The sequence below is a fragment of the Nilaparvata lugens genome, chromosome 10 (assembly GCF_014356525.2).
Source record: "Nilaparvata lugens isolate BPH chromosome 10, ASM1435652v1, whole genome shotgun sequence".
NCBI lineage: Eukaryota > Metazoa > Arthropoda > Insecta > Hemiptera > Delphacidae > Nilaparvata > Nilaparvata lugens.
In genome coordinates, this window is record NC_052513.1 from 27,663,977 (window position 1) to 27,690,892 (window position 26,916).

Here is a 26,916-nt window from a genome sequence, read left to right on the forward strand (position 1 = left end):
GACTTTCAAATTAGCATAAAATTTAAATATCCCAATCCTCCGCCATTAAATTCAAATAGATCTTACAAAAAATGCCAAAATATTGCTTAGATTATATGATTAATAATTTCTTTGCATTCGAGCCATATTGATAACATAGATTACACAAATTTTTACACAAAATCTAGTACATTTATATAAATATATATAAATATTTTTGAATTGGCCTACAGTTGCCGCCTATTAATTGCCGTTTTACTATTGGTGCATGCAAATTTTATTCGGTATTCATGCGCCTGGTAACTCTTATTTCCTGAATACATTAAATTATTTTTATTTGGTTTTTTATTTATGCTCTTTGCATGCTAGTTAATATTCTATACATTAATATTAATTCCATGCTACCTAATAATTAGCCACGTGGACGGGTGTTTTTTCACATTGCACACCATCCGAATGCAATAAAGCTCTGCCAAGGGGTTTTGGTCAGATTCTACGTTCTTCGGTTTGATCGATCTCTAGGTCACCGATCCGTGAATACATCTACATAACCTCAATCTTCAAATATTTTATATAATAATCTATTTATGAGCAATAAACTTCCTTCAAATCCTTTTTAGGTTCTTGTACCATTTAGCCAGAACAAGCTGATGCTATCTAATCTTGGTTATTATCTGCTTGGCGATATTAGCCAATTACTTTATTTTTAGACCTATTACTATTTCTGTTAGGGCTTTTTATCTACCCAGATTTAAATATGTTACATAGGTTACATCAGCTTCAGGTGGTCTTTTAAGCTGTCATCTATTTACAGATCACGCCCACTGGAAAATGTCATCACATTCTATTTTGGGTGGATTCTATCTTAGCTCCCCGATCATTCCATGAAAGCTTCAGTTTGCAACTGCAATGTATGTCATTCACCTCGTGATGAAGAATGGTGTATTTTGGGAAGCTGAACGTGATTTCCAAAATACCTATTTCTTGAGAGAAGACGATTTGAGGGTTTCCAATTGATTCTGTTCAACTTTTGGAATCAAGTTTTCAGCAGCTGATAGAAATAAAGCAATGCAGTGATGAAATTCAACTTTAAATTTAGAAATAGAGCAATGCAGTGATGAAGTTCAATATATTTTTTGTTCACATTGCTTGTAACAGAACAGTTCATTCATCCAGGACCTCCTACACAGATAGTAAATAGGAGGTCCTGATTCATCCTATTTGTCTGTGAATCAACTAAACAAACTAAGAATTATGAAGAGGCTTTTTTCGACCTCCAATTGAGAACATCAATTCAATTATCGTTATGTTTTCATTCAACTTACATCAATTAGAATATTGTTGTAGCTTTCCTAATTGAATCCTGCTTCGGAAGCTACTGCCGATCTACGAAGTATATGGGATACCTTATTTTACTGGACAATACATTTTCATGAGAGCCGAAGTGAGGGTCATTGCTGTACGTGATTCTTCCAACGGTAATATGCCATTCATATGAAGAATCAGAATGTCTTCCTATTTCAATATCATCGTACCAACGATTTTTTAATGAATTCATAAACTATAATGATAACTAGATGATAATTCTGTTGAGAATAGTAATTCACGATTCCAACATCCAATCATATAAATCCATGATTGTAACCGAACAGTGGAGGAAGATAAAAATAGAAACTAGTTTTCTGGTTTTGAAACAAGAAAATTGATAAGAGTTGCCACGTGTGAAAGAATATTGAGTCAATGAGGAAATGTTTCAACAAGCTCCAACGTTGTAGCCTATTAATATGATTGCGGAACTAAAAGAATTTATTTTTGAAAGATAATCTGTTGAACCCACATAAACTTTAAAAATATTTTCCATTTCTTTACAGTCCTCTTCCCATGCATGTTTTCCTCACAGTCAATAACCCTCATATTCTTCTTTTCTCTCTTTCTTTAACTGACTGAATCTCTTATCAGTCTCCATTTCTCTCACTAGACCTAGTGCGCTTCATATATTCCATCACGTTGTAGGCCTTTTCGTTCAACTCCAAACACTTTTAAATCCAGGGATGTATTCTACTATGATAGATTTTAGTGCAGATGCTTTTACAAAAATAGATGAGTGAATGCAGTGTCTGAAATATCTCCCGGGTCAGTATGCGAGCCTATATTCACGTACACTGGGTTCATATCGGTTTCAAAACTCGAATATTATGAATTGGCAGGTGCCCAGTGTTAGGCATTGGAGAGTTCCAATCAATTCTGTGCATTAGTGCGAACGTGGATGAGTTAGTAAAATGAATCGGCTTTCAATAGTGAGTGATTCGAAACGTTTGAGATGCAATGGGGGGAACCCCATTGAATTTCAATATTGGCATTCAAGTTGAATGATTGGTAGCATTGAACTGGTTTTTATGCCATGAAGTGAGAATTTGAATGTTGAATTAGTATTTTTGAACTAATTTCGCTGTGAAGATCACTCAATGAAATTATTATAGTTCGAACATATTGCAAACCTCTAGCGAACCCTTGCGTAACATCTCGCGTAACGTTCATGATCGGAGCGAGTTCGGAGCTTGTTCGAAGCGCGTATATTTTTCGGTCTCAAAATGTTATAGTTTTTTCAAAGTTTGGAATTTTTAATTAATTGTGATTGATTTAATTCAATTTAATTTATTTTTTTAATTAAGGAAAAAATTTTGTGTGTTCTGAATTTTAAATTGAGTGTGTAATTTATTGAAGAATGAATGTTAAGTGACACATAACCTAGCTACATTTGGACTGTTGTATAAATTAGAATTGGAACCGTTTTGGGCGTAAGCCTGTGGTACTCTTCTGAAAGTTGTGTAATTCTCATTGATTCAATAAATAAATAAATATATCTGTACGCACCTCAAGGCTAGGGCCGCACGAGCGCACAAAGTGCGTCCGTTGCAACCTTCTTTTTGACGTCCGTTGTAGAACTAGAAATACATAGAAGTGAATTGGTGACAACACACGAGGTACGTGCGTACCAAGTAACGGAAGTCGTAACGGACAGTGATTTTTGAACTGCGCAGAAATGCACGTTGAGACATGCAAACATTATTGCTCCGTTTGGTTCAATTGCGTAAAGCCAACTGACGTTGACGCACTACACTCAACGCTCGTGCATGTGGTGTCATTGGCGACGGCGGCAAAAAGTAAGTTGCAACGGACGCACTATGTGCGCTCGGGTGGCCCTAGCCTTAAGGTGCGTACAGATATACACGCTTCGAACATGCTCCGAACACGCTCCGATCATGAACGTTACGTGAGATGTTACGCAAGGGTTCGCTAGAGGTTCGCAATATGTTCGAAGGATGATCGCGCGATTGTCGTATTGTTGACTTTGCTACAACCTAATCTCACAAATGTGAAACGTTCAATCCAGCTGATCGGGTGACAAAACTAAATAAAAAATATTCTGATCAGAGGATTGCTGGGTAGCCTAATAATACATTATGTTTATATAACTAGTAGCTCTTTAAACAGTAGACCTCGCGCAGTAAAAAACTACAACCTTCATCAGAGTGAATTATGTCTTGTCCTGACGTGTCGGCGAGATATATCGGTGTGTAAACAACTAATGACTGTTTCAAAATGTTGTATCAACAATAATTATTACTATTAATTATAATTATTATAGTTGTAAACAACTATGCTACTGTCATTAAAAGCTTACCGAGTTGAAAGCAGAGAAAAGTCGGGAGAAAATAATAAGCTACTTTGAGTTATCTATATTGCATTCCTCATCGCTTGCAATTAATAGTCCACACAACAGCTGATTTTTCACCAAATTACATTGGGATATTAATTGCATGCAATAAAAAACGTAATCCACTCGACAGCTGATTTATGATGAATAATAATTCTATAATTCTAGAGAGATGGGCAGAACATTTTCAAGATGTATTGAATGGAAATGACGAAGGAGAACAAAATGCATGGACACCATGTTTTCACACTTCTGATATTGAAGTTGTAAATCCCACTAGAAAAGAAGCCAAAGAAGCAGGAAAAAGCAGAAGAACTGTAAGTCACCAGGGGAAGATTCTATTGCTGCTGAAATGTTTAAAAATGCAGGAGATAAGGTGATTGACAAAATATACAAGCTGATTCTGATGATATGGAGAAAAGAAGAGATGCCTAAATAATGGAACATGGGTCTTATCTGTCCAATTCATGAAAAAAGAGAGAAACTGATTTGTAGCAACTATCGAGGGATTACTTTGTTGAATGTTGCCTACAAGATATTATCCTCCATCCTTCTGAAAAGAATGAGCTCATTATCAGAAAGAACCGTTGGCAAGTATCAGTGTGGGTTTCGACCAGGAAGGAGAACAACTGACCAAATTTTTGCTATACGCCAACTAATGGAAAAATGCATAGAATACAATGTTGATTTGCACATCCTTTTCGTCGATTTCAAACAGCCATTTGACTCTGTGAAAATTAAAAACCTACTAGAAGCCCTGGAAAGTTTTGGTTTCCCTAGAAAACTAATAAGACTGGCGTCCATGATCCTGTCAAATAATTATGCCAAGGTACTTGTTGAAAGAAAAGCGAGCAGAGCATTCCAAATAGAGCAAGGGGTTAGACAGGGTGATGCATTGTCAGCACTACTTTTCAACTTAGCTCTGCGCACAAAGTAGTCCAAGAACTAGAATTCACAGGGAACATCCTATTTAAATCCAAGCAAGGTTTAGTCTATTCTGATGACATTGCGTTGGTGGCTCGTGATTCAGCAGCTCTGAAGGAAGCTTTTTTGACTCTAGAAAAAGAAGGACACACTATAGGTCTTGAAGTTAATACTAACAAGACCAAGTATATGAAGATGACCTCATCGCTGGCAAGATGAGCAACACAAGATTTTGAAGTTGGGGGATTCGAATTTGAAAGTGTGGAGAGCTTTTCTTACCTTGTAACTGAACTGAATGTAAGCAATAACCTGAGTCAGGAAATTAAAAAGAGAATTGATCAGGGTAACAGAGCTTACTTTGCAAATAGAAGTTTGATGAAGTCTAGACTAATATCAAGATGCACGAAAGTAGAACTATATCAAACACTCTTATAAGGCCGGTAGTGACATACGGCTGTCAAACTTGGGTTCTCAACTCCCAAAATATGAACGCATTGAGGATTTTCGAAAGAAAAGTAATGAGAAGAATTCAAGGCCCCTTATGCGAAAATGGAGAGTGGAGAATCAGAAGCAATGCGGAGATAAGTAACATTCTGCGTGGAAATGACTTAGTACTATTCATAAAGTTTAGAAGAATCAGCTGACTGGGACATGTCCAAAGAATGGGGAATGATAAGATGCAGAGGCAGATGCTTGTTGGAAGAATGGAAGTAACGAGGAAAAGAGGTGCCCGAGAACACGTTGGCTGCAGGATGTGGAAAAAGATCCAGCGTGCTTAAGAGTGAGGAACTGGAGGAGACTGGCTAATCAGAGAGATGAATGGAGGCGAATTGTTGAGGAAGCCAAGGTCCACGCAGGGCTGTAGCACTGCAAAAGTTAGTAACAATTCTATAATATGATTTTTATGGTAATATTGGCGTTAGTAAGAGACTCCTTTTCCTTCTGTATTATCCTTAAAATGCAAAATTTCAATGATTATTAAAAAAAGGTTATGTCTGTCAATGCTTTGAAAGGTGAAAGGCTTGGTTGAGAGTTCGGCTTCTTTCTTCTAAAATCTAATATGCTGGTACCTATTATTAAAAATGTCATGTCATTTAATTTCTATGATTTGATAATGTATTATAATTTTGATAATTTTATAATTTATACTAACATAGAGATCGTAACTGATCCAACAAAAACATTAACCGCGCATGCGCAACTATTTGTTAGTTCGCAACTATTGGTTAGCTTTCCAAGCTCGCGCTCTTTCCGCGTTCTGCTCTTGCTCGACCTGCGATCATCTTGCGATCTCCTCGTGTAACGTTCGTTTACGGAGCAGAGCGTAAGTCTTCACACACTTATTCGTCGGTAGATAATTATGATTGTGTTAACACTCGTATTTTCTAGAAGTTTCATATGAGTAGTTCAATGATAAACTATCGCAATATTAAATGATACCTTATCGAATAGTTTTTAACCCTACAGAGACACACTTACTTTATGCTAACACAGTAGACACACTGGGGTGTTTAACACCCCAATTTAATTTTGCATTTTTCTTTGAAAAATATGAAAAAAAACAAGTACTTAGACCATACTTCATCATTTCTTAATCATTTTTGTTCCAAGTGCATACAGAAATCAAAAGTAAAGCACTGCTTATCAATATTTATACTAATTTTAGAAGTACGTATGTTCCGCCCAAGTGTTGGAGCATCTAATCCGGTTTGAACGAACGGCTTGATCATTGCCAATGACAACTTCATCAAAAACTCACGTCTCTACATTCAATTGCTTTGAATCTCAAGTAGTAGAGAATCATAGCATTCATTCCAATCTGATCCATCATCCTATACCACATTCGAAGTGACAATACAAGTAAATCTTTGTAATAAAAGTGTTTGATAAAAGTCCTACGTAAAATACACTCTGGGGTGTTAGACAACCCAAACGAAGAACAAGATGAGCTGGTGATTTTGTAGAATGCTATTACTGACTGGAAGTGGTGGAGAGTAGTTGTCAATACTACAAACCTAATTTAGACTGGGCATAAATTCCCATCTGTTTGATATTGTCAACTGCAGAACAGAAAAAAATCCCTGGGATGTTAAACACCCCAGTGTGTCTCTTCAGGGTTAAAACAAGAACATAATTGTTGAGGTATCGAGACATTCTCCTTTCTCTGATTGACCGAACTCTTGTCTGTTGAAGACTTTTGATTTCCTTCCCATCGTCGGTGGTTTTTCCGGTAAATATTCTATGAACTTCCGCATTGCTCGTCGTCATTCTTCGACTTTTCCATTTTCCGCGTTCGGCTTTATTGTTTCAGAATCATTTTTCTTGCCTCCGAAAGTTTTCCATCTCGTCCATAATGTATGATAGGAAAACTGCAGCCTATAAACGGATGATATAAGTTGCAATGGGATAACTTTGATAGAGAGGAATCATAAACGAGAACGATTGGTTGTGTTTTTATCGGTTGGAAACTACTTTTGGACGGATATTTTGTAGAATCTCTCCCTAAATTTCTCTTTTTTGTGTAGTTCAGTGAAATTTATTCGCTATAAACTCAATTTCAGCTTCCGCCATAATTTCACTTCAATAGTTCTATAGATCTAAATTGAAAGCAGTAGTGATGAATTATTACAAGGAAAACTCGATTTTTTGTTCTTTCTTCGAATAAACTTATTCTTAACTCTTATATGGAACTTAAGACTCAGACATGATAAATGTATTTATATCAGATTCTTAAGCTACTTACATAGAATTTCTTATATTTTCAAGTATTACTAGATTTCTGATTTTGCTCTCAATTTGTTCCTAAATGTTATCAACTGACTCCTAGTCCCCAAGTCCCTAATGATTCTCATGAATTTTGCACCCTATACTAGACTGCAAGACGATCTTAGGCATTATGAATGAGTGATGAGAAGCTCGGTGATTGCTAGAGATCCACTACGAACTATCAGTATTAGTTTAAAGATAAGAGTCGGTTTTATTTATAGGGAATGCTGACAGTTTAGTGTGAAGCTCACTGTAGTGGTTTTCCAAGGTATATGGGCTACGTTGCGCCTCTAGCAAAATCGAGCTTGATGGTCTCCGACTTTATTCATTTATGTGATAGGTTACATCACTGGAACGCATCATCTGGGAGCAGGCTGCAGTCACAGATAGACTAGTTTATATGTCAATCCTCATTTTCTTTGTGATTTCTTTCTCCTACACATTTACAATCTTTTAATTCCTTCTCGTTTTCAATTTTTGCATCCTACATCTCTTCATTCTATTTAGCTCTTCATGTGTTTCGTACTCCTCTCCTTTATTCTCTTTTTCTTGAGATTCTTCACCTCCATTCAAGAAATAAAAAAAAGCTGGGTTCACTTTTCCCATAGAAAGTGGTAATCATCATTTGAGGTGAAATGAAATGAAATTGAAATCTATTCACAACACTGACATATTTTACAAATAATATTTTTACAATGCAATTATTATAAAGAAACAGTATCATGATGGAAAAAAAGAACTTCAGTAGCAGTTAACAGCTGTGATTGAAGTTCTACACTATTGTTATTGTACATAATATTATGAACAAGAAAGTCACTTGATTTTGGTAACTAAAAAAAAGAATAAGTCTTTGTCAATTTCACACAAGGTTTATTGTGAGATTAGGGGTATGGTTAGGTTGGATTAGATTAGATTAGATTAGGTTGGGTAAGGACCTGGAACCAGCTTTTAGGCAGCAGATTTGAGGAAGAACGGTCATTTCACCCTACTTATAACTACTCCAAACATCTCTCTCCTTCATTCCTGTATTTATATTCAGGCTATATTTAATTTTATATGTATATTTCCTTCTTGTAATCTCTCTATTTATTACTTTGCCTTAAAAAGGTATTCTGGTTCCTTTTTCATCCTCCTTCTGTTTTCCTCTTCTCTTCCTCTTCATTCTTTTATCTTATCCCCTCTCATCTCTTCTTTCTCTTCTATATCATCTTATCCTTCCTCTCCAATCATTTCTCTTTCATTTTCTCTATCTTTTTGTTTCTCACTACTATTTCCTCCTTCGCTGACTCCACCTACTCATCTTTTTTCTGTTCAATTTCCGTCATGTCTACATTATTTAACGTATTTACAAGCTATATCAGTTACTTACAATGAAACTATAAGAAAACCAACACAGACTTCTGTCCAAATCTGATATTTATATTATACTGTATTCTGCATCCACATCTTAATTAGTTACTCATTCCTAGTTTGCATTTCCTCTATCTCACTTCCTCAATTCCTCTCTACAACGTACCTCGACCTCATCCTCCATGATTAACGATGATTCAACGTACCTCATACTTCTATCCTCTTCTATTTCGCACCATTCCTTCTCCTTCATTCGAGTTGCTTCATCCACCTTGCCTTATTCATCTTGCTCCATCCTACTTGCTTCCTCGTTCTTGCCTCTAACCAACTTACTTTATCCACCTCGCTTCATCTCTTTTGCCTCATTCAACTCGCCTCACCCTCTTATTTCATCCACCTTGCCTCAAACCATCTTGCCACATCCTCCTTCCCTCACGTATCTTCCCTCAGCTACATCACGCCTTTCATTCATTATTTAAAGAGATATGCGCTCGACTCTCTGATCAAGTCGGCTCCTGCCAACCAACTTAAGTTGCAAAGCAGTAAGCCACGCTGGATTAAGCACACGATGCTTATCGTACTTATCCTCGAGATATGTCCCATCTACTCAACACTCTTATCCCTTGCCGGTAATAATTCATAGGGGTCGTGTATCACTGGGTCGAGGATGAGTCGGCCATGCCCTCTGCCCTGCCCTACTACCTACTAGCCACTATTTGCACTTCTAGTTGTGAGTAACTGAGCGTGCTGCCATGTACGAGAATATTACAGCAGAGGCTAATGAAAAGGTGTTTCGTTGATTTATTATTTAATCTGAGTACAGCATGTGGTGCTAAAAACAGGAATTGTAACTTTCCTGATTACAATATCAAAGTAACTGAGATTGTTTGTTGACGGAGCTGAGTTGATTTGTACCTCAAGACCAAAAGAGTCGGTGAACAGATTATTTTATTGGGCTTTTATCGTTACGTAAACTTTGAATAAATTTGCTTAATCAATTAAATAGACTTAAATGATTAATAAAAATGAGAATAGGCCTATAACCCTGATAAATTCTAAATCTTTTATTCAAAATTACAAGTTAATCAGTTTAGTAGAACAGAAATGATGATGCGTTAAACATGTATTTCCTATCCCGTACATGTTTATTTCGAATATTCCTTTACTTAATTGATAGTATTATGTTTGAATGACGATTCGAGTGAGGGAAGAAAGGTGTTGACGTTACACAGATGTCAGTTGAGTCATGAAATCGTTCTAAATGTGAGCTCAGTCTCCTTTTGCAGTCGCCAGTTAGCGCACTCAGGGCTTTTCGAGCGCAATAATCGCACACAAGTTGCGCGGGATATGGCCGAAAGTTGATTGCGGTCAAGTTTTACGGTCTGTCAAGTTGGCACGCCTGATGCGGAACGGCGGTGGTCAGTTTGAGTGTGGTCACAACTCGATTGAAGTTTGAGCGGTCGATTGAAGTTGCAGCACTCTTGTCTTGTTTACAGTGCAAGCAAGGGATTCAACTTTGCTCGTTTGATACACTTGTGGCGTATTACTCGAGAAGAGTCATGTCGGTATTTCAATTTGTATGCGGAGTAGCGATACTCAGGAGCATCCTTGGGGTGGAATTGTTGTTTGCAGAGTTTACTGTAACAACAATTCTAGAAAGGTGAAACAATAGTTGGTTTTGCAGGGTGATGTGGAGGAACTATGTTTGAATCATTCCAGCATCAACAAATACACTCGATAAATACCAATAAATTCCAATCTGTCGAATCTATGTTGATAATATAGTAGAACTCTTTTTCTCATTCAATAATTTTTCAATGTTTATTTATGGGTGATAAGGATAAAGTAGAGTTAATATTGCACACTACTGTAAAACATTTTCACAGCGTTTTGTTTCTTCGTTGATCTATTCAAGGACAATGATATTAATATTTTTTCAAAATCGATTATAATAGAGAGTCTAATACATTCAGCAGAAAAGTTTGGAATCGGCATATGAGCCTGAGTAGATTGAAAAGGCAGCCAGCGAAATAAGAATATGGCCTTTAAAATACCTATCAAATTGCCTGAGGTTAGTTCAATCTTGAATCTTGAAAAACTCTTCAAAAATTTAGAATTTCGTTAGATGGTCAGACACCAAGTCTGAGTGTCAAAATGAATATAAAATGAAATACAAATTCTTGAACAGAATTCATCACCCCTCCATCTTCAAATATCATCAATAATTATTACATTTCTCACAATTTTTTTTTAGGTTTAATCAAATGGAAATTTGATTCAAATATTTCACCGTAGAAGCACTGTACTATAATAATAATTAGAATACAATGTTGGAAGCAAGATCATCTTGTTTGAGACAATACCTATTATTTTATTTAGTTAAAATTCGTAACCTCGCTGGGAACAAATCATCGGTTGATATCGTCTCTGCGGAGATTCACTCTAAACTGACAATATTCCTTATGAATAGCATCAAAGCATCCACATCAAACCAACGCTGAGGGCTGAGAGTAAATCTCACTATCGAAACTGATCTAATACCTCGCTGTTCTATATTTTCGAGATCTTCCAAGCTGCAGATCGTGACCAGAATGGAATTGGGATAAACGCTATAGTATTGGTCTGGGATGAACTAATGGATGGGATATCCCCCTTGAGAATAAACCACCATTACAGAAAGATTTTATTGTAGTTCCGCGCGGAAAAGGGACTTTTCCCGCCCACAAATATTTTTTGTTCAGAATGGAGTTCAAGATTTAACTCGAAGCGGGATGTTCGCTAACTATCTGCGAGAATAGCTATAATAGCACTCAATTCTTGTCAGTGTTTTCAACAACTCAATTGTCTGTAGATTATCTCAGTTGGACAATCTCTTCCAAGAGAAAAAACTCACGGGTTCGATACTTCTTTTTTTCTTCCAAGTGTTTGTTAAAATAATTTTTGCAGTTCCATTCAAGTCGTAAACTCCTCGATTGACAATGAAAGGTCAATGAAATCCATTTCAAGATAATGGATTCATCGAAAGAATTATCACCAAATCTTTCCCTCATTGAAATGGAACATTCTATAAAAACGATACTGTAATGATATACCTCCAAGTTTACATCAAGAACTCCAAAATAAATTATTCATGAAAAATAAGTTATTAGTATAGGTCTCTCAGCAGTGAATTGAATTCAATCTTTGTTGTTTCTCATCTTCGCTTATAGCTGTTACTTCAATGCTCAGGACGTTTCTTGAAAATTCATTTTCAAAAGAATTTACTTAGTATGATGAAAATTCATCAAAGTTATGTATTCATACAGGAAAGTTCAGCAGTAATATTTATTATAGTTACTACAAATTTTTAACAAGCAATTAAAATGATCTAATAATGGTCTCCAATGTGCTTTTTCTTCTAAAAGGGCCAAAATGTTGTCATTCTTGGAAAAACATTTCGTGACAAATTTGAATGCGAAAGTGAGATCAGATGAACAGTGATTTAAACAATAGAGAAAAATGATGGAAGGAAAACATAGTAATGAGATTAAACGGAAAATTATAACAACCAAGTTTTCTAACTTGAACGTTTTGTTAAAATAGAAAGCATGACTCATTAATAGATTTTCTAGGAACTTTCTATCAGCTTTCAGCAATCATCTTCAACCGTCCAAACTTTAAACAACTTTTCGTGTTTCCACAGTTTCCATTCATTCAAGAGCAAATCCAATCTAGGCGAAACCCGACTTCGATTGTCATTAAAATGCTCAACAAATCAAGTTTTTAGAGCTGAAAAATTGATTAACAAAACCTCTAGAATTTCTCAGTATCGTCAATAATAATTATTATCGCAGTTGTTGGGTGACCTTGCCTCGTTGAGGGGACTAAATTGAAAACGCCATTAGTTATGCAAGCAGTTCTTCGTCCCTGGATTATCTTTATGACGTCACGAAGCACCCCTCAACCCCTCATCGTCCTCGTCAGTAAATATTAGGCCTGAAAGTGTCTGAGATACACTTCAAACTGTCAGCATTCCTTGTAAGCTACATCAATGCTTCCCATTCAATTAATGCTGACATTTGAAAGTGTATCTCACTATAGGAGTGTTTCAATTTAATAAAGCAAGCGGAGTGTGACAGATTAAAAACTCATAAAAACTAGGAAATTAATCTTCAGCCAGCGGAATCCTGTATTCATAGAGGAGGAAGACTTTCGTCTTGGTGTTGATTTTGTCTTGAGAGACATTTTCTTGAGCACGTGGCACTCGGTATACTCCGAATAGACACATCGAGAGGTTTATGAGTGTCTAATTCCCAGACGTAAATCGCGGATAAAATGCGTGTCGATATAATAATGTAATGCTATAAACTATTTTTACTAGCACCGGGTTGAGTCTTTACAGCTTCTTATAAGTCTCTTATAATAATTACCGTAGTCTCTAGAGCTGTAGAGAATTGGACTGTGATAAAATGAGTGGATATTTCCATTTTCTTACGACGCGAAAGTTAATCACAAGTTTCTTAAGGTCGTATGAATCGAGTACTAAGTGATTAGATAAGAACCTATAAACACTTGATAAGAACATACCACTTTACATAAAAATGCGAAATCAAACTACCCTTTTAACATTTATTTTCATTTTACACAAGTTTCGAACTTTCATGTAATTTTCAATTGTGAATGAACAAATGAACAACGTTAAATTATTACTAACACTTATAATATATGATCATGAATACTTTGATTATCAATTTCTATGTACATACAAGTAGCTTTCAACAAGAGAGTGAACATACTGATGTATATAGTTCTATAGTGATTAAAAAGTGAGATCTTATTATCCAAGCTCAATAAAGCTGAGCCTGAATGAAAACGTTATTGAGTTCCGATCAAGATTTACGAAATAGATGATGGAGATTGATGAGATAGTAGAAATTTTCTTGATTGATTAGTCCTTATTACAAGAAAAGTATTCTCATTCCACGAAAATCATTCAAGTCTCAGATAGAGCTTAGTTCAATAACAGTTCAATAATATTATTCATAATATATCAATATCAGATTCTGTAAATTCAATAATTTGTAGATGAAATCAGTCTTGTTAGAAAACAGGGGAAAGTAGGGAAATTAGTTCTAAAATGAAGGATCAACTGAAACCAAAAGGCTGTAGATTAAGCCTGTATTGTACCTAGCATTGTCACCTGCGATGTGTATATTTTCATATGAAAATTGTTGGAATGTGGGAAGCTCATACAAAAGGAATTCGATGCGTGGGAAGTTATCTCTATTCTGATTCTAAGAATAATATAAAGTCATGTTAAAATTAATTATTAAATAATCATGCACTTGGAATAGGCATCTTATTAGAATACACCATTGTTTATGAAGTGTTGTATATTGAACATCATATGCTGATTTAATTAGAGTTCAACTTGCAGTATGGCGAAAGATCTTTATGAATCTTGTGTGATAAATTCGTTCGCTATTTCACTCATTCAGCGCTCACTTGCAGCTTTCACCTACTTACCCCTCATCATCATTCTTCTTCTTTTGTACTTCAGCTTCTCTCTCTTCTATTTCTTTCTCTTTTCCCTATCCTCTTACTCTCCTTCCACTCTAGACTTTCTCCACCACCTCACCATCCTCTGCACACCCATCCTGCCACTTTCTATTCTTATCTTGAATTTGGAATTCAAATGACACAGGAAGAAGAGGGTGCGAATGTTTAGGATTTGTTTGAAAAGTTGAATGCATAATGGATGAATGGTTGTTATCTTCTGAAGGCGAGCATACAATTTACAGATTGTAAGGTTAGATAGACTGAAGAAGAGTGATGGAAGGAAATGGGATGAATTTTGCGGGAAGAGGGTGAAAATTAAGTCAATTTACAATGAAAGACAACTCTATTGAGGGTGATAATGTCTCTTGAAAAAGGGAACAATGGAAGATGTTATTCATAATTTTGCTGTATCTTAATTATAAACTGATCGACATTATTCTTTTGATTACTATAGAACTCGCTTCTGTGAACAGCATATAAATGTTTCCACAATCCCGGAAGTCCAGAATGAAAATCTAAAAAGAAGTGTTCAATAAAGAAATGACAGCTTTCTTTCGAGAGACTTTTTTTAAAATGATTGGAAAAAAATTATTTAATAAAACTGAAACTTTGATCAGAGTTTCAATAATCTACTGACAATAATAATGCCAATACTCAGAACATTGAGTTCATGCATTCTGGAATCCTCATCATTCTGTGTAACAAGGAATACTTTAAAACTTCAATCATGCCATGGATAGAATAAAGAATAATATCTAGGTACTCATAATGAGGCTGATGTGGAATGAAAAGACTTTTCTTGTAATAAGGACTTGTAATCAAGAAAATTTCTACTATCTCATCAATCTCCATCACAAATTGTGATAATTCTTCCAGCAAACACAAAATAACTCACTAATCTATGTCACCCTTGTATTTACTCAATCTGAAAAATTCGGAATGACTTTACTAGGGCGGTTGATCCATTGAGAAATCGAACACAATATTGGGTACAGCATTTCTACATGTTTTACAAAATATTCCTCTCTACATAGAGAACTACACTTCTGCTTCTGTTATCCTATTTCCAGATAATATATGGAAACAAGAGCCTGTGTTGAAATAAAATTGAGAATTGACTTGAATAATTTTATCTATTGTACACTTAGGATACTGTATTGCATCATCCTTTTGTTGTTTTTTTGAAACTTTAGGAAAACAATTTTTGGAATTTAACTTAGTCCTTCTAGATCACAAATCACCTAAATAATCACGTTGCTTTATGATTTGTTACTGATTTCTTTGGTTATTGTGAGGTTGAACGGTAGTGGCTAAATACGGGAGTATAAAACTTTGTATAGATAACTTCATTATGCAAAGTAGCTGGTACGAATCCACTCTTAAACCACATCAATTACTGTACTGTTTCTCAAATTCAATTTTGAAGTTCCAAATACATATTTCGCTGTATTGCTGTATAACCTTGATAACTTCAACTACTTGTTTTTGAGCCTGTCATGTAGATCGAATCATCCAGTTTTCTAAATCGAAGTTTCTAGATACGATTTTCCAATACATGGTAATTTCATTGGATATTCATACCACTATATATGGAGATATTGTATCTTTAGCTATGATTAGGAGAAAGAGACAAATACTTTATGCACTTTAGACATAATACTTTTCTATTTAGTTAGGGTAGTAAGTGGATAAAAAGTACGAGTTGTGCCCTGCCTTATAGTACACAGTACAATAATGTTTACGAAAATACCGCAAGAAATTCAGATTTATTCAGTTGAGAAATTCCAGATCGCTACGTCCATAGAATTGTGAAGCTGTAACCAATCTTAGATAAGGTAGAGTGGTCGGGTACTCGAATTGAGTGAGCAAGTAGGATGCAAAGTAGAAATGTTCTGATAGAGGAGACAGAATAAAAAGATTGGGATGAGGCAGAAGAGAAAATATGGAATGAAGAGGAAAGCTGAAGGAAAAGAGGTGTAATGGGAAGGGGAATGAGAAGAGAAAGATGGACAAACGAGAATGAGGTGAAAGAATAACAAGAGAAACATGAAGCGGAAGGAGAATGAGAGAGAGATGGATAGAGGAGAATGTGAGAAGAAGAAAGGAGGTGGTTGGTTAAGTAAGAACTGGGAGAGACGATTGGATGAATTGAGAATATGATCTGAAGATTAGAATCTGGTAGATTGTTGGAAAGGAGTTCGAAAAAATGAAGGAGAAAGAATGATGTGAATAAAAAAATATAAGTTTTGGAGAGGAAGCAGGTCAGGTGAGAAGGAGATGAGAGAAAGGTGCCAAAGAGGAATCCGAGAGGGATCAAGAAGAATTGCATGCAGAAGTGAGAAACACAAGGAAAGAGATGCTGAGAGAAAGAGGACAAAAAAGAAAAGAAAAAGAATACGTGAAGGAAGGTGAAGGAGGAAACAGGCAATAAATGAGTCGGAAGGATGAAGTGAGGAGAAGTGATGGAATAGTAGTGAGAAAGGAGTAAAAGAGTGTGAAGGCTTGATCTATAATAGCCGTAATTAAGAGTGAGAAGAATTGAAGAATTTAGAAGAGAAAAAGGTGAGTGAAAGAGGCTTCACGGAGAGAAGCAGGAGGAGTAGGAAAAGAAAATAAGGGTGCAGAAAGATAATAAGGAGCAAATAAGAAGATATTCGGAGAGTATGAAGAAGAGTGGGAAGAGCAGAGAAGAAAAGGATGCCACTGTAGAATTCACAAGTGAAAAAAGCTAGACTGAGGAATCGTAAAATGTGAGAACGAATGAAACTAGGAAATGTGCCAAGAGAGATAAGAAGGTTGGTGGGTTCAAGAAGAAGAAGAAAAGATGAAGAAGAAGAAGGAAAAGAAGGAGTCTGGTAGTAGAAATGGAAAGGGTTGAAGGACACACGTACAGCAGTCAGTGATGGAAGGGTGAAAGAAAAGGAGAAGAAGTCTGGGGAGAATGGAAGTGAAACGAAAACAGGAGATGGCGATGCAATATTCAGGCGGCTGCTGAATGCAAGACCACTTGAAGCCTCGCTTTTCTCGTTGTTGTATCACCTTAAAACGAACCTGCATAGAAATACCCTCGAAACAGAGAGGCGAACTAACACTGTTCAAAAAAGAAAGAAAACTACTAGAATAACAGGAGGAATAGAGAGGAGAAAATCAAATATTTCTCTCCAGAAGTGGCAGTCTCTACTTACTAACTGTAGTGAGATTCACTTATAAATGTCAGCATCCCTTGAGAACAACATAGTTGCTCTCCATATCTCATGTAACCAATGTTGACAGTTTGAAAATAATGTGCTGATAAAGTACTGAATTTGTACTTGCCTTGAAGTAGTTAGTCTTGCTTGAAACTAGTGAGATGGTTAAAGTAGATCTATGGGATCAGTCTGGAAAGAGCTGACAGGTTACGCGATAATCAATCTATATTTTCGAATGAATGTATCAATGTATACTCTTATCAAATGAACGTGAGATCACAATAATATCAAACTATCAAACGAATTGAGAATATATGAGTACCTGAATTAAATTGTTGAGAAGGAGTTGGAAAAAATGAAGGAGTAAGAATGATGAGAATCAATAAGGATATGTCTTTCAGAGGGAAAGAAGAATTATTCTAAAAAATGGTAAATGATAAAGAAATACCAGAAATATTTGAAGGATACACTACTGTGGCATCAGTGGAGTATTTAGGAAGATACATTCATCCCAACTTCAATTAAATACTTCTCAGTTGCTAACTCTACAATTCCTTTTTTTTAATAATTTTTTCAGTTTGTAGCAACTCATTTGTAATTTTCACAATTACGTCTTCCAACTTTGTTCAAAGATTGTTCCTCTCCAAGAAATGCCACAGAATATTAAGATGGACCTTGTTGTGATCAGATGAGAATAATAGATTCAGTTGAACAGATACAATGTACTAATTATCAAGGAAATTGATGAAACTTCCAATTCAATGGAATGGAATTGATAAGTACCTCTGAAGTAGTTCAATCTAGTGTTTTCCGCTCTAGTACATCGGTATTCAAATTATTCTACTCCAAATACTCTTCAGGGACAATCTTGCTTCAAGTATTCCCTTTTCCGAATTCCAATGACCGTTTTCCTAGCTCTCTCCGCTCATTGAAACCTCTGTGAATTCTTCTTTTTCTGCCATTTCCATTACAAAATGTTTCGTCAAATTAGCACTGATATCTTTTCTATACTACTTATATTCGTCTGTACTTTTATATTGCGTATTTGCATTAACATCCAATTTCCAAATTCATTCATCTCTCAATGAAACAGAAATCATATATGATTGGGTTATTGATATTATAATATACAGTTCTTTTTGTGACGGTACGCACCAGTATACCTTATCTTGGGATAAGAAATGAATGAAAAAAATCTGGTGTGGTGCACTCACAAAACTTTCCTTGCTCATTGAACTGTAAGCCTCATTCTCACACGAGAAACATTTAGGGGAATAACATAATGACGACTGGCGGCAACATAGTTGAAACTACGATCAGACTACTGTATATGTGTATATTATATAATTGTTTTCAGAGTACTTTTTCCTTTGTGTAAGTTGTGAAATTCGATTATTTTTCTCTAAAGTCGTCAAAACAGCTGTTCTACAGATGAAATATCTCGACTAAGTTATGTGTTCTTTTTATAAACTGCTCTACGTACCTACCTCATGCACGTAAAGGAGGTTACAAAGTCCATTTCTCAAGGATGGGGAGACCCCCCCATTGGTTTCCCAGGAAGTAGATTTATGCCAGTTGAAAGATCTGATAAATAAAACTATACATGGTATGAATTTGAAAAAAATCGGTCAAGTCATTTTTGAGTAAGTCGTGAAAAACATGTTCTTTTAGTAATTATCCGACATTTTTCTCAAGAATATTATGGAGCTCCTGCGATTTTCCCAGAAATAAGACTCATGTCAGTTGATAGGGCTCATAAATAGCTATCCATGGTATAAATTTGAAGAGAATCGTTAGAGCCGTTTTTGAGAAGACCGTGAAAATCATGTTTTTTTAGTAATTATCCGCCATTTTTCTGAAGAATATTACGGAGCTCCTGCGATTTTCCCAGAAATAAGACTCATTTCAGTTGATAGGGCTTATGAATAGCTAGCTATCCATGGTGTGAATTTGAAGAGAATTGTTGGAGCCATTTTCGAGAAAACCGTGAAAAACATAGCTTTTTAGTAGCTATCCGCCATCTTGAATTGAATTTCTTATTGTCCTAAGGACAATTGTCCTAAGGACTTTCTTGGACCTTAAGTTTAAAATTTCACGTCAATCGGTTAATTAGGAATGGAGTTATCGTGTTCATAGACATACACACACATACACACACACACATACACACACAGACCAACACCCAAAAATCATGTTTTTGGACTCAGGGGGCCTTGAAACGTATAGAAAACTTGAAATTGGGGGTACCTTAATTTTTTTTGGAGAGCAATACTTTCCTTACCTATGATAATAGGGCAAGGAATGTAAAAACATTGAGGAGAGATGAAAAAAGAAAATTATCTTCTATTGAAGTTTAAACTGTTTGAATTTTTTGCTTGCTCCCAAACAGCTTTTTGATACTAAATTTAAAAAAAATATTCCTGTAGGTGGACCCCTCCTGAATAGCTCTTCCCTCAGAACCCCTCCTCTCTCAGAGCATTGCGCCTCCATATTCCTAAGAAACTCTGAACTAAATCTGAGAGTATCTCAGAATCTAATCATAATGAATCTGAGTTGAAAGAGACTCTATTTGTGAGGAAACGTTCCAAATAATTGCATAACCTGAACATATTTGTACTTAGGATAAGTTTTTTCATATTTTCAAGTTATTATTATTATTATAGCTTAGTAGAAGAATCATTGATTTGTATTGACAGTATTATTATTCTATTGCGTTCGAATACAATTACTGTGATTTTTGACGAAGTCGAGTTCAACTATGGAAATTCAAACGCTTTCTATTTCCCCATTTTCATAATCTATAACTGTATTAATTTATTAATTAATTTATCACTGTTTCTTTCTGATTGTAATTGTTCGATTTACAAGATAAATTTGAGTCAAATTTTTTTCTCTCTGGCTGCTTTCTAATTTTCCTCCACATTACTCACTCTTCGCCCCCTACAAGTCAAAATCTCATTTCTCACTTCTTCCCTTCGAGAAACTCATTGTTTTCTTCCTTCTTCTAGTCTGAAACGATCCAAACAACGTCGGAGGTTATTGATAATTGGATTCTCGTCTGCCGTCTCTCAGCTTATCGCATCTCATCTATTATCATCATCCACTCTTGCAAGTGATTGCGTTACTCCATTAATTCTTCGATAAACAGCAATCTTTTGAACCTGGAAAAAACATACATATTTCCCAACTATCTTCATCTTCCTCTGGTGTCAACTGTAGCCAAATATATTGAGTATGTTTTGACTGATGAAAACGTTTTGATAATTATATTGTATGGAATAGAATGATTTTTCCGTTCGATTGAATTATGATATTGGGATAGTGGAGTCTCATTGACTAGAGAATACAGAACCCATTTTGAATGAATATCATATTGAATCTGTTGATATACTGATCCTTGATTGCTGTTCAATAACTGAAGATTCTGATTACCGAATTACTATAAAGTAACTATAAAAACGATGACATATTCGTATATTATTTTATTACTATTCAATCCCATTAAAAACTACATTGTGGCCCAGAGTAACCTTTGTCAACCGAGAAAAGAGTGTGGACACCTCATACTCATGTCTCATATCACAACACCGCTTGTCATATTACACTGATTTGATATGTATGATATTTGGCGAGATTGTAATATGATATGTCATCTATCCAGCAGAAAAACACGAGCCCAGAAAAATATACTAGTAATAGTGATCTGTTGGTAATTGAACGAGCGTTAGCTAGTTCTTATTTTTGACTTACTCAAGGCCAAAGTCGTTGTCCGTCTGTTTGTATGTTCTACAATAACTTTAGGATTGATAAATCAACTTTAAATTTTGAACACGTTTTTTTCGAACCTTTTTACAGGCCAAGTTCGTTAACTTTGAAAGTGCTTGAAAAAAAAAATTTTTATGATTTATCATTTATCAGTCAGCTGGAATTAATTGCATGCTATTTCTGTAATTTTTCCATTTATTTGAAAAAGCTGGTGCTATTTGAGAGTTATCACACACACTGTCCTTTATGCACCGACACCTGATATCAGCTGAATAATACCCAAAATATTTAATTCATAAGTTCTATGTTAACTCGCTTCCATCTGTCTACCTGTCTATTGTCTGTCTGTAACATACGCGTAATTAATAATATTATTTTCACCATCGTATTTCATAAAACTCAAAAGTGAAAAAAACACTCACATCTTTTGATGTGGCGACATCCGTTTCGTGCTTTTTCAAACAGAGTTTCTGTTTGGCTTAAAAATGAGCAATAGGCCTAGGTCTACCAGCACGAAACGGGCGTCGCCAAATCAAAGAATGTGAGTGTTTTTTCACTTTAAAGTTTTATGAAATACGATAGTAATAATAATAATAGTGAAAGCAAGATGGATAACCAACAACAAATATTATTTTGATAGCAGTTTGTTGCTATGACACATTTTTTTGTTCAAAATGTTAAATTTGTGAGTAAAATCTTCTATTAATGTTCACTATTACCTGATTATTCAATTCAGGTATTCATTTACATCATTTTTGTATTGTTTATTATTATCTTTAAATGTTAAGATCATGGAAACGGTTAAGATATTAATATGCGGGGTTCATCTATTTTCTTCTGAAATAATGTATCGAAATAATATATCACTTGACCACGTTCCCATTTGAAAAATAAAGTTGGAATCAAAATGAAGCTGGTTTCGAAATAAGTTTGATTAATATGACGGATCCAAGATGGCGGACAAAAGTTTTGAAGCGACAGAAAGTAGTTTTTCAATTGTAATAGGATCCTCATGGAACCTACTGGCATATCATACTATCTTGTAGAATAAATATTCAGCTGTTTCCATAATAATCCTCACCAACTCTGTATAATTTCAAGTTACGTATTTCAGAGATCAATACAACATTTCATGAGCGAGTTCTCCAACCCAGGGGGTCCACTAGTTGTATCTGTAGTAAACAGGAATAAATCAATAAATAAATCACATTAAATCATAAAAAATAATTAAAAAATAAATCGCTGAGCCGCAGTCTAATATTTTTTGATGATTTTCATATTACTGACATGAGAGCAAATTCTGTTTCATGGAGAAATATTATCATTGAAATCCAATGTTGCAAGTGATGTAGTTGATGAATTTACAGTTGATAATCAAAGTTTTTACCCCGTTATTCTTCTAACTATAAGTTTTCACCTATTATATCATGCAGAATGCATATTATTCGTATATCATTATATTCATCATCTTTTGTTCCTTCCTTACGTCTCAAATTATCAAGGGTTACTCAACATCCATCATTATCAGAATCTATTAATCACTTATTATAATTATATTTTTCTCCAAAGTCCGTGATGGGAATGAATTGCTCTTCATAAAATTAATTTTTACTGCTTGAAAATGATGTTTAAAAACCATGTTGCAAGCTCGTAAGTATGTAAGTTCGTTGTAGCCAACAATGCATTCCAGTTTTGCTTAGTTTCCTATGGTTTCACCTTACACCAATATTTGTAACTGATCTAGGTAGGTCTCACGATTCAAAGCAATAAAGAATGATGAGAATTTGTGTGAGTCGCATCTTCAAGATAAACCGATCGAGGCCGAAATTTGGGTTCACCCAGATTCGGGACTTAATCAAACGCTTCTTCTGTCACATCAGCGCTGCGGGCTGCCGGCTGCCGGCTACTTTCATCTTCCATGTCAAATATTTGAGTAAGTGCCGCAATAAACAGCTCACCTCCTCTCTTTCTTCTCACGCACTTTCTTCTTCTTCTTCTTCTTCTTCTTCTTCTTCTTCTTCTTCTTCTTCTTCTTCTTCTTCTTCTTCTTCTTCTTCTTCTCCTCCTTCCTTTGCTCAACATCTCCTTTTACTCCCCCTATGACTCCTCATAGTGCTCCTCCTGCACCATCTTTCCACCCCCTCCTATACTTCCTCCTCCTTTTCCTTTTTTCTCCTCCCCATTCTCCCTCTCCTTCTCCTACTCATTCTCCTACTCCTTATCCTCCTCCTTCTTCTATTACTGCACTAGCTTTTCCTTTCATCCCTTCTTCATCGTGGACGATTTACATCATATACTTCTCCTTCAGTTTTCACCTCAACCTCCAATTCCTACTCCCTCTTCTTTTCCTCCCCTTCTCTTCACTCATTTTTCTCTATTCTTCTTTCTCTTCTAACATACACCTTTCCATCATGTATCTCCTCCATTCCTCCTCTTATTTTTCTTTCTTCTTTCTTTCCACTCTCAACGTACACATTTCCATCATATAGTTTCCTCATCCATCTTCTCTCCATCTAGTTCTCTCTCACACTTTCATCACGTGGCTTGTGAAGTCAATATTTATCAAACTAAAGTGTGAGGCAGTATCTAAAAGATGAGGAAGAGATGACTTGAGTCCTTCATCCATCACCCAATTGAACTGACGACGTATATGGAAATTACGTCTCAATTGAGCAGGTTTTTACACCTGGCATATTTGAATCATCATGAGCTCTGTAAAACTCATGCGAGTTTGCTGTTGTTGGGACCCGTCATCACCAAGGACACACTTTTGAAAGTGATATAATTTTAAAAATATAGAATACCAAGTAATAAGAATAGGCTTTTGGGAATGGAAAATATGATTATATGTTCGTGTTGGATGAATGTTCAATTTTTTCCATATTTATCAGCTTTGTAGACATCGAATCCCAACAGAAAATGAGAATGTCGGGTTGGTAGTTTTCACACTCACCCATTAACGGCCGATACTCAGAAATGTCCTCCGATTGGCTAATTCTCACCAACGGCTGATTCTCAGCCAATCAGAAGAGAATTCTGAGTGTGGAAATGCCATTGAATCTATTTAGTACAGGTATGTTCTTAAGGGAAAAATACAGGCACAGGCCTATCGTGTGTGTTAAGGTGCGTACAGACTTTCGCTCTGCTCCGCAACCGAACGTCTCTCGAGCAGATCGATTGATGATCGACCGGGGAGCAAGAGTGGATCGACCGGGGAACGCGAGAAGAGCTAACATCTTCCGTAACGTTCATGATCGGTGCGACTGCAGAGCGGGGGCGGAGCGACTGCGGTGCGATGGAGGAACGAGGGCGGTACGAGGGCGGAGCGTGCTCGGTGCGGGTTGGAGGCGCGTATATGTGTACGCAGCTTAAGATAGTGGAACCTCAAACTTTAAGAGAAAGAACTCTTATACAATCTAAATAAATAATCTTATCTCCTCCTTCAGACACTCAGAACAGTTCATGTATCAATATCGATAACTAGGTAACGTTTCACCTTCCACTCTGCACTGTACAGCAACAAAATCTTTGTTGCAAATTCGGAGCAACTGGCGTTACGCTCAAATTTTGTTTCGTTCCTGTGCAATTGAAAATGTACAGTGAAATTCAACATTGGTATAGTGAAGAGCATGTTGCTTATTATAATATTTCCCTTTGTTTCCTTGAGTTGATGCTGTCATGATTCAGAAAATTAGTTAGAACACCTTCTCCTTATTGTTGCAGGTCATATGGCGGTGACGTGTTTTATTGGTGAAGGGAGCACAGTATGAGCAGCCGTACAGCTGATGGTAAGCACTACAAAATAGTAACAAAAAATGTATTCACGAAACAGAACAAACAGTGAAGGAACGTCACGTGAATAGTACTATGGAAATTGGAACAGATGAGCCCATCCATAGAGAAAAGATTAAATTATTATATTTTTTCTCTATGGTGCAACGTTGCCGATTAGGAGTTTATCAACGTTGTTCATAGCTGATCAGAAATGAGAATTGATCAATATTCTTCTTAATTAAAATTTTGGATTCTTGATCCATCTAACGAATTTGCAGAGAACTATTTTTGTCCGGTTGACGGTAGTAGAAATCACATCTTGCATTTTTGAAAGCTGTAATCAGATTTACTAATCAACAAGCTATTATTAGGTGGAGTTGACTATGGTTCATTATGAACCAATTATATCCCCTTCTAACTTCATAGGATATAGGATAACCATGCAATCCAACTCTCTTGGACTTATATTTAGTTCTGAAACTATCCCAATTGATAAATCGTTCTACGCAGCTTCAAACTCACTTCCCGTCACAGTCAAGTGCCTTCTCAATTGATAATCCAATCAATTTAACTTCACATTGACCTTGACTTGAACTTGAACTTAATTATTGTTGATCATGAATTCTAGTCCTGAACCCATTATCCTATGCAATGTCACGTGGTAATTTGAAACCACCAAATATTTTTAAATGAGCCAATGAAATGTAATAGAACTATAAAATTGGAAAGAAAGTTAGACCTACCCAAAGAGTAAATCAACTCAAAGCAAGTATTATTAGCGATTAGGAGTAATAGCATTATCAACAACGATAAGAAAACATGTATTATTGTGATTTAATAATTATGAGAACCCATTGGTAAGATCAAAAAATTATAAAGCGGCATACTTATTATTGGCGGATTATAAAAAAAAAAAAAAATAAAATGCATGAACATTGAGGTTAGAGTTACTTGTTTACATTTTGAAAAGAATTAGTCGATCTTGGATAAATCGATAATTATCAGAACCAATACTGAACGAATCAGCTGATTATTCGATCAACCCATATGACCGGTTGAATCATATAAAATTCACTCATAAAGGATATATTATGTATACTAAAGGAAGTCGATGTGTAGAATTACAAACAACTATTATTTCTGTATAAATATTTATTATAATCCAAAAAAAGCATGATAAATCAAGAGTATACAAAACTCATATAAAAACTAAATGTATTATCTATTAAAATCGTATGTTACGATTTATTTATGAATTCAATTTAAGATAAACACTCCATATATTTGTATAAAAACTTCTTTTATTTAATTTTTTCTATTATAAAGCCGAGGAAGCCCTGATTCCCAAGGCAACCAATTGTATTGAGTCTATTAAATTGAAGGCCAATCAGAGAGTAGCTTACAGAATTATTCTAGGAAGAGGCAAATTTTTCTGAAAACCTCCTTCTTCTGGCTTAAGATCCCGACCGGAGAGGATGCACATGGAGTTTAGGGTTTTTTCTTATTCCTTTTAAAAATTTTTAATGAACTATTAAGCCAAACCCTTTTTTAAATGTAATGTATTTGTGTTGAATGTTAATTATTTGTGAACTCAGTGCTGTCAAGGAGTTCGTAATTGTAAAGATTCCCATAAAAATAGCTTTAATTCGAAAGAAACTTATAAAAATCTGGATCACGCGTTAGCCCAGCAGTGACGAAAAGGAGCCTACCCAATTAATTATTGGAAATAATTAATTCAATCCACGAGAACATCTAGAACTTCAGTCAGTGAGTGATAAGTCAAACCAAATGAGCTCATTTTTTCTACGTTCAGTGGGGGTAATTAATTAACAAAAAAGCGCTATTCCAATTAATTTAAATTAAAATAAAAAGTCACCACGTGTTGAACAATATCACATAGTTCATAAGAACATT

At 35.5% G+C, this 26,916-nt stretch overlaps 1 protein-coding gene across 18 annotated transcripts in view; it reads left to right on the forward strand.

Moving 5' to 3' along the window:
• The window catches only part of LOC111046312 (beta-3 adrenergic receptor), a 268,205-nt gene that overhangs the window by 172,175 nt on the left and 69,114 nt on the right, over nucleotides 1-26,916 (forward strand). For 17 of the 18 annotated variants that reach the window (XR_005572386.1, XR_005572378.1, XR_005572375.1 and 14 more), the window contains one exon: nucleotides 24,952-25,016. Coding sequence is in view for 3 of the 18 variants with exons in the window: in XM_039437099.1 (XP_039293033.1) it covers nucleotides 24,995-25,016 (22 nt within the window). In the remaining 15 variants the exon portion in view is untranslated. Of the gene's footprint in view, nucleotides 1-24,951; nucleotides 25,017-26,916 lie in introns of those variants that run through there. The other variant, XM_039437100.1, reaches the window with a different exon arrangement.